At 38.4% G+C, this 17766-nt stretch overlaps 1 protein-coding gene across 1 annotated transcript; it reads left to right on the forward strand.

Moving 5' to 3' along the window:
* The first annotated feature begins 767 nt into the window (after window positions 1-767).
* Window positions 768-10870, forward strand: LOC132111198 (zinc-binding protein A33-like). Its single transcript, XM_059518354.1, has 6 exons — window positions 768-1267; window positions 8313-8408; window positions 8497-8727; window positions 8860-8882; window positions 9743-9864; window positions 10225-10870. Exons 1-6 carry the CDS (start codon window positions 818-820, stop codon window positions 10791-10793), a joined length of 1491 nt encoding a protein of 496 aa, XP_059374337.1. The 5' UTR covers window positions 768-817; the 3' UTR covers window positions 10794-10870.
* Window positions 10871-17766: the final 6896 nt, after the last annotated feature.

A 17766-nucleotide genomic window follows, 5' to 3' on the forward strand; every position in this document is an offset into this window, starting at 1 on the left:
AGCCAAGACTTGGACCAGCAGGGTGGACTATTGTAATGGGCTCCTCACCGGCCTTCCCAAAAAGACAATTAGACAGCTGCAGCTTATCCAGAATGCTGCTGCCAGGATTCTGACTAGAACAAGAAAATCTGAGCATATCACCCCAGTCCTCAGGTCCTTACACTGGCTTCCAGTTACATTTAGGATTGATTTTAAAGTACTTTTACTCGTATATAAGTCACTAAATGCCCTAGGACTGAAATATATTGCAGATATGCTCACTGAATATAAACCTAACAGAGCACTCAGAACATTAGGATCGAGTCAGTTAGAAATACCAAGGGTTCACACAAAACAAGGGGAGTCCGCCTTTAGTTACTATGCCGCCCGCAGTTGGAATCAGCTTCCAGAAGAGATCAGATGTGCTAAAACACTAGTCACATTTAAATCTAGAGTTAAAACTCATCTGTTTAGCTGTGCATTTATTGAATGAGCACTGTGAAATGTCCGAACTGATTGCACTATATTTTCACTGTTTTTTATTTTATTTTTTATTTTTTTATGTTTTTATTTATTTAAAAAATAAAATCATTTTCTAACTGTTTTAAATTCATAAATTTAAGTTCTTTTATGTAAAGCACTTTGAATTACCACTGTGTACGAAATGTGCTATATAAATAAACTTGACTTGCCTTGCCTAGTTATACCTGCTAAACAACATTCTTAAACCACTGAGGTTTCAACTGATTGGGAGAAAATGAAAGTAACATTATTCCGCAGCACACACCAGAGACCTCAACCCAACCTTGGAAAGATTTTGAAAAGAAAACCTACTGAGATGGCCTACCAAGCTTCATTTTCAGAAGAAGATCTGCACTGCCCTGTGTGCTTTGAGCTGTTCACCAACCCTGTGGTTCTGGAATGCAGCCATAGTTTCTGCAAGACATGCATTGACAACTGCTGGAACGGTCAGTTCAAAAGAATATGCCCTGTTTGTAGGACGCCATGTCTCAGTGAAAGGCCTCCAGCTAGTTTGGTTCTGAGAAACATAGTGGAGAGTTTTCGAGTCCGGCAACAGTCTAGTTTAGAATGGACAGAACAATCCAAGGAAGAGAGTCAAGAAACGGAATCAACACAGAGTCCTGAGGAGCGCTGTAGTGTGCATAAAAAGAGATTCTTCTTCTTTTGCGAGGATGACCAGGAGGCTTTGTGTATGGTTTGTCAGCGATCTAAGAAGCACAAGGACCATCAAATTATTCCACTAGAGGAAGCTGTCCAAGAACTTAAGGTCTTGTAAAACATTAAATTTCAAGCATATAGATGCTTATGCAGTGATTATTATTGTAAGTACACTAAATCAAGCTGCAACGGTTCTGTAGTAAAAACAAGTGTATTTGTGTATTTTGCATCCTCAAAACGTTTTAAAGGGTCAAAGCATGAGAATTGTATTTATTTATTTATTATTGTCACTTTAAAATAATGTCCTATTAGTTAAAGCTGCGGTATGTAACTTTTGCCTTTCTATCGCCATCTCTGTTTGAAACATGAAACGTCTCTTGTGACCTACATAATATAACCTCTGTTCCCTGAGAGAGAAGGGGACGAGACACTTTGGGGTTATCCCCTCCTTTCTCAAATCTACTGAAGCCTTATGAAATCTTGCTGGAGACAATTTGCCCGCCAATGGTGTTCAAGTGCACGAAATAGAGGCGTGTTTACTCAGGTAATAGGTATTAGGTAAACTTAGGTATTAGTTCATGTCACTTACCTATGTTATCAAATGGAAAAGTATTCTAAAGGGTTACCTTTTTTTGCAGTTAATTGTATTATGTTGTAACTTAAAACTTAAAAAAAGTGTCAAAAATGACTATATATTGAAAAATAAATGTGAAAATTTTGCAGACATATGTTTAACAAAACAGTGAATGGCAGGAAAGGCAGGTAAAACAGCAAAAAAAAGTTATTCCAGCCGATAAACAAACGCAGGCAGGACCGGAAACTTTAGGGTACTTACGTAACCCCGGTTCTCTGATAACATGAGTGAGGTATCTCACAATGGGAATCGCCTCAGGCATGACCAATCCTGGAAGCACCAATTACACCACGTCTGTCGGTTGACAGACCAATCACGACAGTGATGAGGGACACCCGCCTCCCTAGTATAGACCACTGCATAACGGTCTCCACTTCATTCTCAGCAAATCTCTTTCCCGTGCTACTGCAAGGAGGGAAGTGTGGTGAGATACCTCGCTCTCCACGAGGTGACTAATCCACGGGCACTATGAGTCTTCAGCCCCTCTGTAGGACTTAGACCCATGCTATTATAACAAAATATAATAGCTTCCACCAGCCAGTGGAACAGGCGCTGATGAGAAATAGGTTTACCTTTATTAGAATCAGCCCATGAAACAAATAACTGATAACTCTTTCTTAATCCCTACGTCCTGTCCACATAGTTACACAACGCACAGACAGGGCACAAACAATGAAGCCGCTCGTCTTCCGGCAAAGAAAAAGGGGGACGTGAAAAGCCAGTAAATCCACCTGTCTACAGGCGAAAGTTGACTCGCTCACCTTAGGCACAAACGCTGGGTTAGTCTTGAGAGATACTCGTCAGAAATCCTGTTCAGACGCCACGCACCCCTCATAAACATGCACACAAGTGGCTGTTGGCCTATAGTATTCCTGTCAATCCCCACATGGCAAGCAGAAATTGTAGCAAGAAAAACCTTTACGGTAGAGAATGCTCTCCCCTTATCTAAAAGAAAACACAACACCTCTGCCACTGAACATTGAAAAGGTACAGTTTGCCTTTGCGCAAACCACAATTCAAATACAAACAATTTCCTATCATATGCAGAGTGTGTCGAAGCCAGTCTTGCATTTTGAATTGTTGCAATTACCCTCGGAGGCAAACCTGTAACAGTTAAATTCAACCTCTCACGGGCCAGGCCCAAAGAGCCAATTTGTCCGGTGCTGGATGAAAAATCTCGAGCTTGTGAGAGGAGGTATCTGTGCAACGGGAGAGGCCTACGTTCAGGGTGATGGAGTTGGAGGTGTACTGGCCTACTTTCACCACTTAGGTCTTCCAGTGAGGAAATCAAGAATCCAGTTGCAGAGTGAAGAATTCAGGCCGAGGTCCATGAGTTTAGAAACTAGCTTTATGGGGACTATAGTATTAAAAGCTGAGCTATAGTCTATAAATAGCAGCCTTACATAGTTCCCGTTATTGCTGTCAATGTGTGTGAGAGAAGAGTGCAGGATGTGAGAGACGGCATCATCAGTGGATCTGTTTGGGCGATAGGCAAACTGAAGAGGGTCCAAAGTATCCGGGATGGAGGAGCAGATGACATTTTTAACCAGTCCCTCGAAGACCTTCATGACTATTGATGTGAGGGTAACTGGACGATAGTCATTCAGACAAGAGGGTTTATTGTTCTTAGGCACGGGGATGATGAAAGATTTTTTGAAGTAGGTGGGAACAACCGATTAAAAATGGATGTAAACAAACCAGCGAGCTGATCAGCGCAGGTCCTCAGAACACGGCCAGAAATCCCATCAGGTCCAGCTGCTTTCCTGACATTCACTCGCTTTAGTGCCCTCCGAACCTCGTCATCTGACACGGTGATCACATGATGATCACTGCTCTGACTGCTGCTTCCTGACGTGCTGATCAGCAGACTCGCGCTGCTTAGATCGCTTTCAAAGCGGCCGTAGAAAGTGTTTAGCTCATCAGCCAGTGACGGATCTGCTCTCACCTCTGCAGAGGATTTATTTCCAAATGCACAGAAGGTCGTTAGTCCTTGCCACATGCGTCGGGAGTCATTTTGCTGGAAATGTGACTCTATGCGTTCCCTGTATCTGTATTTGGTGGCTCTTACTGCGTATCGGAGAACATAACAAGATGCTTTATACTCGCTCATGTTTCCTGACAGAAGATCGGTGTTATAAGTAGCAGTGCATTTGTTTACTGCTGCACGGATTGTTCTGTCCACCCACGGTTTCTGATTAGAGAAGGTCCTTATAGTTATTGTATCCAAAGCTTGTTCGGCTAGCGTGCTTATAAAGCTTAATGCTACATCCGTGAACTTGCTGACGTCAGATGAACTTGCCCAAAACATGTCCCAGTCTACATTTATTTATTCATTTAGCAGACGCTTTTATCCTAAGCGACTTACAGATGAGGACAGTGGGAGCAATCAAAAACAACAAAAAAGCAATGATATATAAGTGCTATAACAAGTCTCAGTTAGGTTAACACAGTACACTTAGCATGGGATTTTAAATAATATAATATAAAGAAAACAGTTAGAATAAAAAAAGAATAGAGCAAGATAGTGTTAGAGGTCTTTACACATACATACACACACATACAATTGCATAATTAATGAAAAGAAAATGGAATATAAAAAGATTAGAAAGGTAGTTAGATTTTTTTAAAGAATAGAATTAGAATAGTGAGTGTTAAAGGTCAAATAAAGATGGAAGAGATGTGTTTTAAGCCGATTCTTGAAGATGGCTAAGGACTCAGCTGTCCGGATAGAGTTGGGGAGGTCATTCCACCAGGAGGGAACATTTAATTTAAAAGTCCGTAAAAGTGACTTTGTGCTTCTTTGGGATGGCACAATCAAGCGACGTTCACTTGCAGAACGCAAGCTTCTAGAGGGCACATAAGTCTGAAGTAACAAATTTAGGTAAATGGGTGCAGAGCCAGTGGTAGTTTTGTAGGCAAACATCAATGCCTTGAATTTTATATGAGCAGCTATTGGAAGCCAGTGCAAATTGATAAACAGAGGTGTTACATGTATTCTTTTTGGCTCATTAAAAATTTATCTTGCTGCCGCGTTCTGAATTAATTGTAAAGGTTTGATCGAATTGGCTGGAAGACCTGCCAAGAGGGCATTGCAATAGTCCAGCCTGGACAGAACAAGAGCTTGAACAATGAGTTGTGCAGCATGTTCCGAAAGAAAGGGCTTGATCTTCTTGATGTTGAATAAAGCAAATCTGCAGGATCGGACAGTTTTAGCAATGTGGTCTGAGAAAGTCAGCTGATCATCAATCATAACTCCAAGGCTTCTAGCTGTTTTTGAAAGAGTTATGGTTGATGTGCCTAACTTGATGGTGAAATTGTGATGAAACGATGATTATTAAATTATTAAACGAGTCATTAAAGGACCTGCTGAGATCAGTAATAGTCTTGTTAACTCAGGTGAGAATGTTGACGAGCACAAGGCTGGAGATCATTATGTCAGGCTGATTGGGTTAGAATGGCAGACTTGACATGTTAAAAGGAGGGTGATGCTTGAAATCATTGTTCTTCCATTGTTAACCATGGTGACCTGCAAAGAAACGCGTGCAGCCATCATTGCGTTGCATAAAAATGGCTTCACAGGCAAGGATATTGTGGCTACTAAGATTGCACCTAAATCAACAATTTATAGGATCATCAAGAACTTCAAGGAAAGAGGTTCAATTCTTGTAAAGAAGGCTTCAGGGCGTCCAAGAAAGTCCAGCAAGCGCCAGGATCGTCTCCTAAAGAGGATTCAGCTGCAGGATCGGAGTGCCACCAGTGCAGAGCTTGCTCAGGAATGGCAGCAGGCAGGTGTGAGCGCATCTGCACGAACAGTGAGACGAAGACTTTTGGAAGATGGCCTTGTGTCAAGAAGGGCAGCAAAGAAGCCACTTCTCTCCAAAAAAACATCAGGGACAGATTGAGTGCTACCATCAGTCCTGTGTCATGCCAACAGTAAAGCATCCTGACACCATTCATGTGTGGGGTTGCTTCTCATCCAAGGGAGTGGGCTCACTCACAATTCTGCCCAAATACACAGCCATGAATAAAGAATGGTGCCAAAACACCCTCCAACAGCAACTTCTTCCAGCAATCCAACAACAGTTTGGTGAAGAACAATGCATTTTCCAGCACGATGGAGCACCGTGCCATAAGGCAAAAGTGAGAACTAAGTGGCTCGGGGACCAGAATGTTGAAATTTTGGGTCCATGGCCTGGAAACTCCACGGATCTTAATCCCATTGAGAACTTGTGGTCAATCCTCAAGAGGCGGGTGGAAAAACAAAAACCCATTAATTCTGACAAACTCCAAGATGTGATTATGAAAGAATGGGTTGCTATCAGTCAGAATTTGGCCCAGAAGTTGATTGAGAGCACGCCCAGTCGAATTGCAGAGGTCCTGAAAAAGAAGGGCCAACACTGCAAATACTGACTCTTTGCATAAATGTCACGTTGAAACGTATGAAGTGCTTGTAATTATATTTCAGTACATCACAGAAACAACTGAAACAAAGATCTAAAATCAGTTTAGCAGCAAACTTTTTGAAAACGAATATTTATGTAATTCTCAAAACTTAGGTTATGTGTGTAAAAAGAGAAAGCAAAAGTAGGTAAAAAAGTAAATAAAAACACAATCTAAGCAGAGCGACCTGGACGGTGACCGGGCTCAGCAGCGCCATCTTGAGTCAGGATTTCTGTACCCTGACTGACCCCCCCGGAAGGAGAGGCAAACCCTGGATGCATGGGTTGAAGTGGCCGAGCAGTCGGCTACCTGGGAAGGCATGTTTCAAAAACTTCCCCATCCTTCTTGCGCAAGTTGTACAGCTGACACATATTTGTCACTGCAGTTCCAAAAAGGACTTTTGGCTCCGCCGGGGCATTGAGAAAATCTGCCTTCTCCCTTTCTGATAAGCCCATCAGGCCCAACCACAGAGCCCTTTCACCCACCACGGCCAAGCCCATGCTGCGGCCACAGCTCTGGACCGCTCCCCTTGATGAACGCAGGTTGAGATCTGCAATGACATAGATCTCTTCCCACAAAGCTGAATCGGGTGACCCAGCATCAATCTGCCTCCCCATTTCCTCCTTGAGCTCAGCTTGGTATGCTGTGAGTAGTGAGGTGGCATTTAGGGCTCTGACAGCCAGGGCAGAGGAGCAGTAAATTTTTTGAAAATAGAAGCAGACAACCTCTCTGTCCTTCCTTGTAGAGAAGGAGAGGAGGAGGATAGGGATGCACGTCAATTGGGGTGGAGGTGACTTGCCACTGACAATTTGACTGGAGATAGGTTGGACATCCCCAACTCTTCCATATTATGAACATCCAGCCGAGAAAAACCTTTAACAAGAACCCTATCTGAGAAGTGTGTCCCAGTAGCGCCACATCTCTGTAACATATGCTGGAACGGCTGGTAGCCGTTGCTTGATTGGGGAAGCACGTGATGGCAGCCTCTTCCCATCATATAAATCTTCCTCCTCGTTGTCCCCTGCCAAAGGGTGTGATTCAAAGAGTGTAGCAAGTTCCAGAGATATCGTCCATTTACTCTCCCCAGCTGTACTGAGCCCGCGAAGCAAACTCGTTCATTTCAGCGTGAGGCGCCGGAAAAACTCGGGTCCCCTTTATTCTTACTCTGTGCTCCAAAACCCTTGACGGGAAGTGAGAGCAGTGCGGGTAGCACTCGGGATTAGTAAGCGCAGCATGTGCATGTCTAACTCTCAAATACGCTATGCACAGCAGGTGAGAATCTTTAGACGAGATCATTGACCCGCATGTGCATGGACGAGAGGGATCTTTCCCTTTCGCTGTGCAGCTGGATGATCTCGCAGTCACCGTAACAGAGACGTGAAAACCAAGAGATCATAGAGGTCACCACAAAGTGCCTCTCGATAATGGGTCTTACCGCAAATTATTCCAGTAAATGCTCCGAGATCGTAACAATTCATACACCACTTAATGTGAGGGAATATTAAGAGAAAAAGCTGTAACCTCTCGATAAAGAAAATGAGAACCTGCCTTGACGCACTGGTCCCCAATGCAAAATAAACAACAGCAAAAAGAAAATATACACTTTAACAGAGAGTATTTTCCCATCCAAACAGAAGTGGCCACCGACAGAAGTGGTGTAATTGGTGCTTCCAGGATTGGTCCCGAGGCGATTCCCATAGTGTGATACCGAACGAATGTTTGAAAGAGAACTAGGGTTTATAAGCCAGGAAAGCTATACTGACTGACTTGCTATAAATTGCCAGGCAGAAACACATAATCCATCAGAAAAGCTATGTAATCCTAGACAAAACAAATAGGATAAGACTTAACAAACAATGCAGCAGGACTGGTGCTGGTAATAGCTGGGAAACACAATCTGGCAGACTACAGGAGAATGAGGATGTAAACTTGATATCTGTAAACAAAAACAAGCAAACATGAAAAATAGAGAAAAATTATAGTTTTTTATCCATTACAAATGACTACCTTGGGGTCCAAGGGATGTAGAATTTAGCATTGTTCTCACACCTGAACCTAATTCATAAGTTTCCAACTTCAGAAAAAGGTGAGGCTCTCATTAACGCCACTTAAGGAGGATCTAATGACCTTCCAGACACAAAAGGAAGAGTGTCTTAGGACAACACGGCTAATCAAGGTACTGACCACAATCACCAGAGTCATAGTGTAACTTCATCTGCATATCACATTAAATGAGATACACCGACTGAAAATTTTTCCCACAGGAACAAACCAAACACACTAGGAATTTGATCAAAAAGGATTTTGAGCAGTTGCATCACTTCCTGCGGCTGGAGGAATCGGCACGGATCTCAATGCTGGAAGATGAAGCAGAGATGAAAGGTGAAATCATGCAGGAGAAAATGGAGGATCTCAGCAATAAAATAGTCAGCTTCTCGGACACCATCCAAAACAAAGAGACAGATCTAGAAAGAGAAGATATCCAGTTCCTCCAGGTAACCAGACAATAATGGATAAAACATGCAGTGCTTCCTGTAAGACACTTACCTCTAAAAAATATTTTTAGTAATTTATGCTATTTAAGTTTTCAATATTTATTGTAATTTTTGTTTCCTCCATTCCTATAGGCTTATAAAAGCTACACTGACAGGTAATATGAGAGTGTATCTGAAAACATTTGCACACTCGCACGCACGCACACACGCACACACACACACACACACACACACACACACACACGCACACACACACACACACACGCACACACACACACACACGCACACACACAAATATTTATATATATATATATATATATATACTATCACAAACTACCATGAACTATCAATTTAATGTTAATAAAACAAAAAATACAAAGAGAAAAATCACTCACTGCTCTTTAATGCAGTTGTTTTAATAATAATCGATGTATAACTAATGTACTATATAGCATTTTATTTTTATATTTTTTTTATACAATTTCTTGAATTCTGCTGCTAATTACACATACTGTATGTATCTGAAAAATAAAGGACTGTTTTATTTATTTGTATACAATATATTATGTGTATTTGTAGTGCGTATCTTTATTCTAATTTTAATGACAAATATTCTTATCTTCTCCCACTTTGGCCTAAATATCTACCATTCTTTATTAATATTATTTTATATTTTGTTACCTTGTAAGACTTTGTTTTCAAAATAGGGAATTTGGTTTGGCTGTACTGCTCAGACAACTTGCAAAATAGTAAAACCAACATGAAAAAGATAAAATCATGAATTGTGATATTCCTGAAAAAAAGGACACCCCTAAAGTACATTGTTTCGAATCAATATGTTTGATTTTATTTTTTATTTTATTGAGAACACAACCTGGAAATGTTCTTGACAGTTTTCTAAGATTTACTCATATATTCATCCATGTTATTTAAATAAAGCAGTATGTTCTCTTCCATTATGAATATGTTATGGTATATCATCAATGTAAAGTATTTGATACATTTTATGTTGCAGTGTTCCTTACAATCCTCAAGACTACAATGTTTTAGTGCCAGATTCTCTTGTAGATGTCGCTAAACACCTGGGAAACCTGAAGTTTAAAGTGTGGGAGAAGATGTTGGGACAAGTGCAGTACAGTAAGTGTTAGGATCATTTAAGGTGTGTTCACACTTAGCAGGTTTGGTTTGATTAAAACAATAGCAATAGCTCTGTTTGTGCAGTTAATTTGAAGAAGTGTGAGTGCTGCCATTTGAAATATTCATCATAAAAGCTGTCCAGGCATGATATGAGTTATGACAGTATCCATATGCTTTTGTTATGTATATTTAGATTCTGAGTTAAAAACGACTAGCCAAACCAGACTAAATGTATCACTTATTTTTGGTCCAGACCAAAAGAACCAAGAGAACAGAACTGCTACAAGTGTAAACACACTCTTAGATTCATTGAGCATTTTCAACCCTGTCTACATGGACTTAAACTGTTGCACATTTCAGGTCCCATAATAATGGATCCAAACACTGCAGCTAAATGGCTAAAACTGTCTGAGGACTTGACCAGTGTACATTTCGGAGAGTTACAGTCAGACATCCCAGATAACCCAGAGCGCTTTGACCTCTGTGTTTGCGTTCTGGGTAACGAAACTCTCGACGCAGGAATACACTGTTGGGAGGTGGAGGTGGGGAATAAGACTAAATGGGACTTGGGTGTTGTGATGGAGTCTGTGAGCCATCAGGGCATTCTGAATGTCAACTCCGAATGTGGATTTTGGACTCTGGCTTTAAGAGAGGGTGGCCAATACAGTGCCAGTACAATACCGTGGACTAGACTCTACTTGAAAAGAAAACCACATAGGATCCGTTTCTGCTTGAACAACAACAAAAAGGAAATCTCCTTTTATGACTCACTTGACATGACTCATATCTACACCTTCTCACGTCTGCCCACCAAAAAGCTCATTCCTTTCTTCTCTCCATGTGTGAGTGAGCAGGGCAGTAATACTGAGCCGTTGAGAATTGTGCCAGTGAAGGTGGCAGTAACCATCACTCCAGAACTAGCTGACTAAACATACTGTATCAACATTCTCAAGATATCCTATAGACTTTACATTATACTGTACATGTCACATACAACAAAGTACCAAAATGATTATTCATAGTTTTCAAAGACATGGCGGGCAAAACATCCATAACTGCAGCGAAGCCTGTCAATTTTCCATCTGTTTCCAATCCACAAATATTTAGATCATGTCTCAAAAGAATAAAACAACGATATGTGAAGAAAATGCTAGTTTTGGCCATTTGCAATTCATATAAAACACCCACAGCAAAATATTTCTATTAAAAACAGCATGACATTCAAAAAAAAATTATGTGAAAACACTTAAAGTGCTTTCAAAACAGTGATATTAAAAGATCATATTCAGTACAGGCCTTATTGATGGTGCGTGCTGCGGGCAAGCAGATGAGCCCGGAATATGAACGCTACATGGCTAAATGTTTTCTTTATAACTGTTTGGTATGGGAAAACATTTGCACATCACATTTATATTCTAAGTTCATCTGCTTGTCTGTGTAAAGTATTTATCATCAATAAAGGGTATACTGAATTTACTACATTATTACTTAATGCAAACCTCATAAAAATAACTGGTGGTCAGCAAAGGAAAGCCTTGTTTTGCCCTCCATGTGGGGGTTCCTGTAAAGGTGTAATGTCACTTGAAAACTATGAATTGGCTTTTATATATATATATATATATATATATATATATATATATTTTTTTTTTTTTTTTTTTTGTTTTTTGTGTTTGTGTGATGCCAAAGATCTACAATACATTTAGATACATTATCATTAAGTAAATACCGTACATACTGTTAAATATATGTATCAAGTAAAGATTCACAGCATGGGAGAGAATGGTTTCTTTTGACACTCTGATAATCTTATTTAATCTTTATTATAATCATTGCTATTATATTTCAAATTTTCAGTCCAATTCATGTGAATAGTGTTAATTTACTTATTAGGAATGTAATTTTTTCCTTTTTTCGAGTGATATAATATGGAAATGAGAGCATATGGTGATCTGTGTACATTATATTATTTTATAGAGGCAGTTTTTCAGAGGCATTTACTCAAAGAGGCTGCTTGTTTTCTGTGTTGTGTCAGGTATGTGTTCTGCTTTGTTATTCTCATAACCATAGGAAAATGTTTATTATTCATTATATCTGTCTGTATGTCAAGCACAGCAGGCACATCATATCCTTCTTAACTTCCAATTACAACCAGCTCATTATCTGTTCATCATGTGCTGGATTCACTTATGCACGGATATCACCACACAGCACAGGATGTCCCACAACAGAAGCGTTCCCAGATGACACAGCATTAAAGAGTTCTGTTTACAGATAAACACAATGTTCTCACATGTAGTGTTGATCTCAGGAATGTGAACTGGTGGGAAATGAAGTGTGACAGAGGTAGTGAACGGCAGCTGTCTTTGTATGCTTCATGCATCATTAAAGTGTCAGCAGTGGGAGTGGTGGTGTTCGCATAAAGTAGATCAGGGGTGTCAAATTCAGTTCCTGGAAAGCCTTAGGCTGCAGGCTTGCAGAAAGCCAAAACAAAAACCTTGGCTTTCAAATAAGCTTGAAGGACTTGATTAGCTGGATCAGGTGCTTTTAATCAGGGTTGAATCTAAACTGCAGGGCTGGGGCTTTCTAGGAACTGAGCTTGAGACGCCTGACAGATGAAAAAGATTAAGGGGTGGGTTTACTGTTTGTTTGGTTTTTTTTTTTCTAGGCTTGATTGTGTTTATTGGGTGCATTCTAACACTGCATGCACTTCATGCTTCATTTTTTTTTTTAAAAACACATTATTTTTTCACATAATTTACCTTCATTCCACACCAATCTGTCCCTTCTCTGACAAACGCCTCAATTTATTTCCTGTTATTATGAAGCCCCTCCCTCAAAAATACATGATGGGCTGAGATTGGTCAGCTCTGTGTGTTGTGATTCGCTAAACCGCCTTGAGCGCGTCTAAAGATTTGAAAATACGTGTATTAATGGAACAGTTTGTTGGAGCAGTTTGTCACGGTTCTTCTTATTTGTGAATTCAGTTCACTGGAGACTCGCACTAAACGGTTCATGTGAATCAGTGAGTTGTCGACACTAGAACAGCTGCAATCAGATCATTCTAATTCGTAAACGAACCGTTTGGCGTGATTTCCAATCCAATTCAAAAGGTTCATTGAAAAGACTCAGTTCGTTCGTAAATCAGAAACCGCTTCTGTGTGTCGGAGCACGTGATAAATTATGAGTAATGACATGTTTTATGAAATGTAGTGAAATAAAAAGTACGATCTTATGCTTTTGGAATATACTGAAGTAAAAGTTACTCAAAATAATACTTCTCCAGTATAGTACAGATACTTCGAGCTACTCCGTTACTGACCACCACTGTGATCAGAATGAGAGAGAGAGAGAGAGATGCAGAGTAGGGAGACGCGAGGAACAAGATTGAGAACCACTGCTTTAGAACATTGGGTTTGAAACTTGTTCAAACATTAGAATCGTTAGAAGACAGAATCGTGATTCATATATGCACAGATTTTTACATGCAGCCCTAGTTTTCTCTTCCTCTTCTCTAAAGCAGCGCACCATGGCCCCACCCCATTTGTTGTGTGTTCCCGGAGGGCGGGGTTTATCTGGGTTTGTGACATAACCACCCCTTTAAACTCTTGCAATTATATAAGTAATACTGCGGTTACCACACCTCAAGACATCGATCAGATTATATATTTAAAGGGATTTTTCCGGTTTTTGTACTTAAATCGCTATTGTGAGTAGGTTTATTTCTTCTGCATCTCATCTAACGCCTCTTTTGCTAGTTCCAAAATGTAATTTTAAACCTGGTATTGGAGGCTTGAGCTGTTGATAGCATTCTAATGCAGTTATTATTTAAGTTTTTAGAAAGAGAGTGAGAGAGTCACAGAGAGAGAGAGAGAGAGATAGAGAGAGAGAGAGAACTTGTGTGAATTAGGCTAATTCTTTAAACAGCGCTTTCTCCTCACTAGCGATAAATATCATGTGTGGCCTTTAAGTTGCTACACTATAAACCCCTTCCTCAAATCTTGCCCTGAAGGTCCAATGCACTTCAGAGTTTAGCTCCAACCCTGATCAAAGTCACCTGCCTGTAATTTTCTAATGATCCCAAAGACTATTGATTGGCATTGATAATCATGCTCAGGTGTATTTGATTAGGGTTAGAGCTAAACTCTGCAGGAAAGTGGATCTCGAGGTCCAGATTTAAGGATCCCTGCCGTATAGGCTAACTGATAAAATCATCAGGGCAGCGCTGACAACTACTTTTTGTGCAAACTGCGTGACCGTTATCACAGTTAACTATGCGAAGTGATATGGGACTGTAATGCGGTCAAGAGAGCTGCCGGGAACTACGTTCGCTGTGAAAATTTCCCAGAAAATAATTGCACACGTCAGAACGTTCATCAGCCAATCATATTCAAGCATTCAGGCCCTGTAGTATGACTAAATTAAATCAACCAAGTATTAAATTTGCTTGCAATTGTTTAAATAAATCATAAAAAAATAAAAATAAAAAAATATCTTCATATTACATAATTATGCAACATATTATTTAAATAATATATATATATATATATATATATAGCCTATATATACATAATATTTATACATGTATTGAGCAGGTTAACCAAAATCATTACCGGATAATGTATTTAAAACAATAATCTAAGCGAGATTCACATTATCATGCCTAATTTATTAATTTAATAAAACAATGTTATATTGTAAATACATTATTCTTAATATATTGTTTATTTAATATTTACATATATTCGTTAGCTAATAAGTTGAGAACAGTGTTAAAAATAGATACTTCAATTAAATGATCATCATTGCATGTTTTAAAGATGATAATCTCACAATTTAGTTATACAGTTTATATTTCAGAACACATAGAACTGAAATATTGTCACATGATGTAACAACAAAATATATTGTTACATATTATGTCTACCCAGAGAATGTACGTATGTTTCAATTATACAGGTTTTATGGCAATATCACTCTTTATAAAAGGCAATATACATCACATACTATTACATTTCCATATGGGCTGGTAGTATAGGCTATGTCAAATCTTAAAAGTGTATTTTATATATTAAGTATGTACTATAGTATATTATAATACATATTATTTAAATTAAAGGCCATAAAATGATACACTTTCATGTTTCTTAACACTTTGTAATCAAAACACTACAATATCCAGTAAAGCAGGGTTTATCTGTATATTTTATGCTGACCTCATTCATTCAGAGAATACTCTTTCATCATTATGTGTTCCTAGAAGTATCAGTGGAGATAAGACTGTTTACGCTTTGCACACTCTGTGTTTGGTGTGTGTTTGAAACACGTGATCCTGCGTCTCCACCCCTATAAAAAAGCAAAAGTTCATATTCCAGCAGTTATTTCAAAACCACAGACCCAAGATGAAAGCCTGGTTCGTTCTGTTACTGCTGCTGCCTCTCTGCATGGGTAAGTCATTTCAGATCGTTTGCCATCACTGTTGAAGAATGTTACTTTATTGTTGCAAGCTGTGAATCCTTGCCGAGAACAGCTGAAATGATATTGATTTCTACAACATCAACTTATTTTTGCTTTCAAAGAAGAGTATTTTTCCAATTCTCTAAACACCCATTTTAATTAAAAACCTTTATGTAAATATAACATGTTACTACAACAGGGGGGCACGGTGACTCATTTGAGGTCCATGCTGACCCGGGAGTTTGCATGTTCTCCCCGTGTTGGGGCGGGGTTCCTCCGGGTGCTCTGGTTTCCCCCACAATCCATAGACATACAGGTCAGGTGAATTAGAGATCCTAAATTGCCCTTAGGAGTGAGTGAGTGAATGAATGTGTGTGTGTGTGTGTGCTGGCTCTGTGATGGACTATACATCCGTCCAGATATGCTGGAATAGACTTGCTTATTCCTAATATTCCTATGGGCAATTTAGAGGACAAGCCAGTGTGGAGAATGGTTGGAGGTTATTACAAAAAAGTAAAATAAATAAAAGTAATAAAAGGCAATGTCTAAATTCAATTCGAGTTTTGCTAGTAATTTAGTTCATTAGTATTGCTCAGCATTTGTGAATACACAGTAACATGAACATAAAATGTGAATAATAAGAGTGGAAATGCAATGTAATTAATAGATAAAGTGATTAAAAACACAATTGTGGTAATACCATAGTAATATGAGATAAACACTATAATCAAACAATCAAAATATTGTGAACTATTATTACATTTTAAAATAAATATTTTCTATTTGAATATATTTTAACTTGTAAGATTACTGTGATTCAAAGCTGAATTTTCAGCATCATCTTAATATGATAATTAGGTGCTCGAGAAACATTTCTTGTTATAATCCATGTTGAAAAAAAAAGTCCAAGTTCAAAATAACATAAATGTTTTTACTGTCACTTTTGATAAATTGGCAGCTTCTTTGCTGAATAAAAGTATTAATTTCCGCTACACAAAATGATAATAATAATCTTACCGACCCCAAACCTTTGAACACTAGTGTAACATACAGTATTTTACTTTCTATTCTTTTGAGTTACCATTGCAATTTTCTGAAATCCTTCATAATGCTGTTTCATGCCTAACTGAACAAACTAAAGGTCCTTTTGTGTTTGTGGTGCAGCGGATCACTACATTGAGTGCTATGGTGAAGATTTCCTGATGGTGAGAAACATGATTCTGCAGTGCACGAGTAAAGTTGCTCAGGCCTGCTATACCAGAGGTAAATGAATGTAGAGCAAATTCAGCCGAGACTCAAGGGCAGCTTCAGGGCAATATAAACACTGCATGTTTCTGCACTAAACAATCAGGGGAATTATATAAAAATCAGATTTCTAAGAACAGTGGATTTCATAATGGTGATAAGTTGTTGACACAACAAAGCTGTGATGATCAGGATGTTTTGTAACAACCCGTCATCTTCTAATAAGAAATATTTACAAGTGCAAACAGTAATAACACAAAGTCATAGTGGAAAGGTAGAAGTCATGAATGAATGGTAAAACCAACGACAACCACAAAAAAGCAGCAGTATTTTAAATAAAAACACACCTTAAAGTAAAGATACACCTTACTAGCATTTTAGCTGTCAGGATAATATGGGTAACAACAATATAATATAATAACAGAAAATATACTTTTTTCATTTAACATTTACATATATTGTTTATTTAATAAGTTGTGTGATAGATTCTTCAATCCTCATTACACATTTTAAAGATGGAAAGATTTATTCATACAATTTTTATTTCATAACAACCCTTGTGGATAAAAGTCCATTCATTTGGTTTTATCTGTATTGTAAAAAAACGCTATACAAATAAACTCGAATTGAATTTAATTGAATCACTTTGTAATAATGAATAATTAAAATTTTGCTTTAAAGCATATTTTAAATAATAATTATTTTTTTTAAATAATCTTTAATCTTTTTTTTTGAAGTTTTTACTAAGATACTAAAGCAAATGTAAAGTGCTTTAATTTCAACTGCAGTATAATACAATGTTTTATATTATTACATAACATTTAAAGTTAATACGTTTTAGTTTTTTAGATGAAGTCGTAACTTCATCAGTGCAAATGTGTAATTTTTTAATTATAGTATCATTTTTAAATGCATGCAAGTTTCAGTAGAAATTACGTTAAAGCATATTGTAATTTACAATAAATGATTGTTCAATACATTCATCAGAAAACTTGAACCATATTTAAAAGACAACAGAATTATGAAATGATATATAAAGATTTACTTACGTCCTACTACAAAAGATAATACTACAATAAGTGATTTGCACACATCTTACATGTTCTGTTACTGATCTGATATCTCTTCCACAGAAACTGGAGAGAAAGGCTGCGTCAGCGTGGAGTTCTGTCAAAGGAAAGGCTGGACGTGTTGTTATAAAGA

Source organism: Carassius carassius, chromosome 30 (assembly GCF_963082965.1).
Source record: "Carassius carassius chromosome 30, fCarCar2.1, whole genome shotgun sequence".
Lineage (NCBI taxonomy): Eukaryota > Metazoa > Chordata > Actinopteri > Cypriniformes > Cyprinidae > Carassius > Carassius carassius.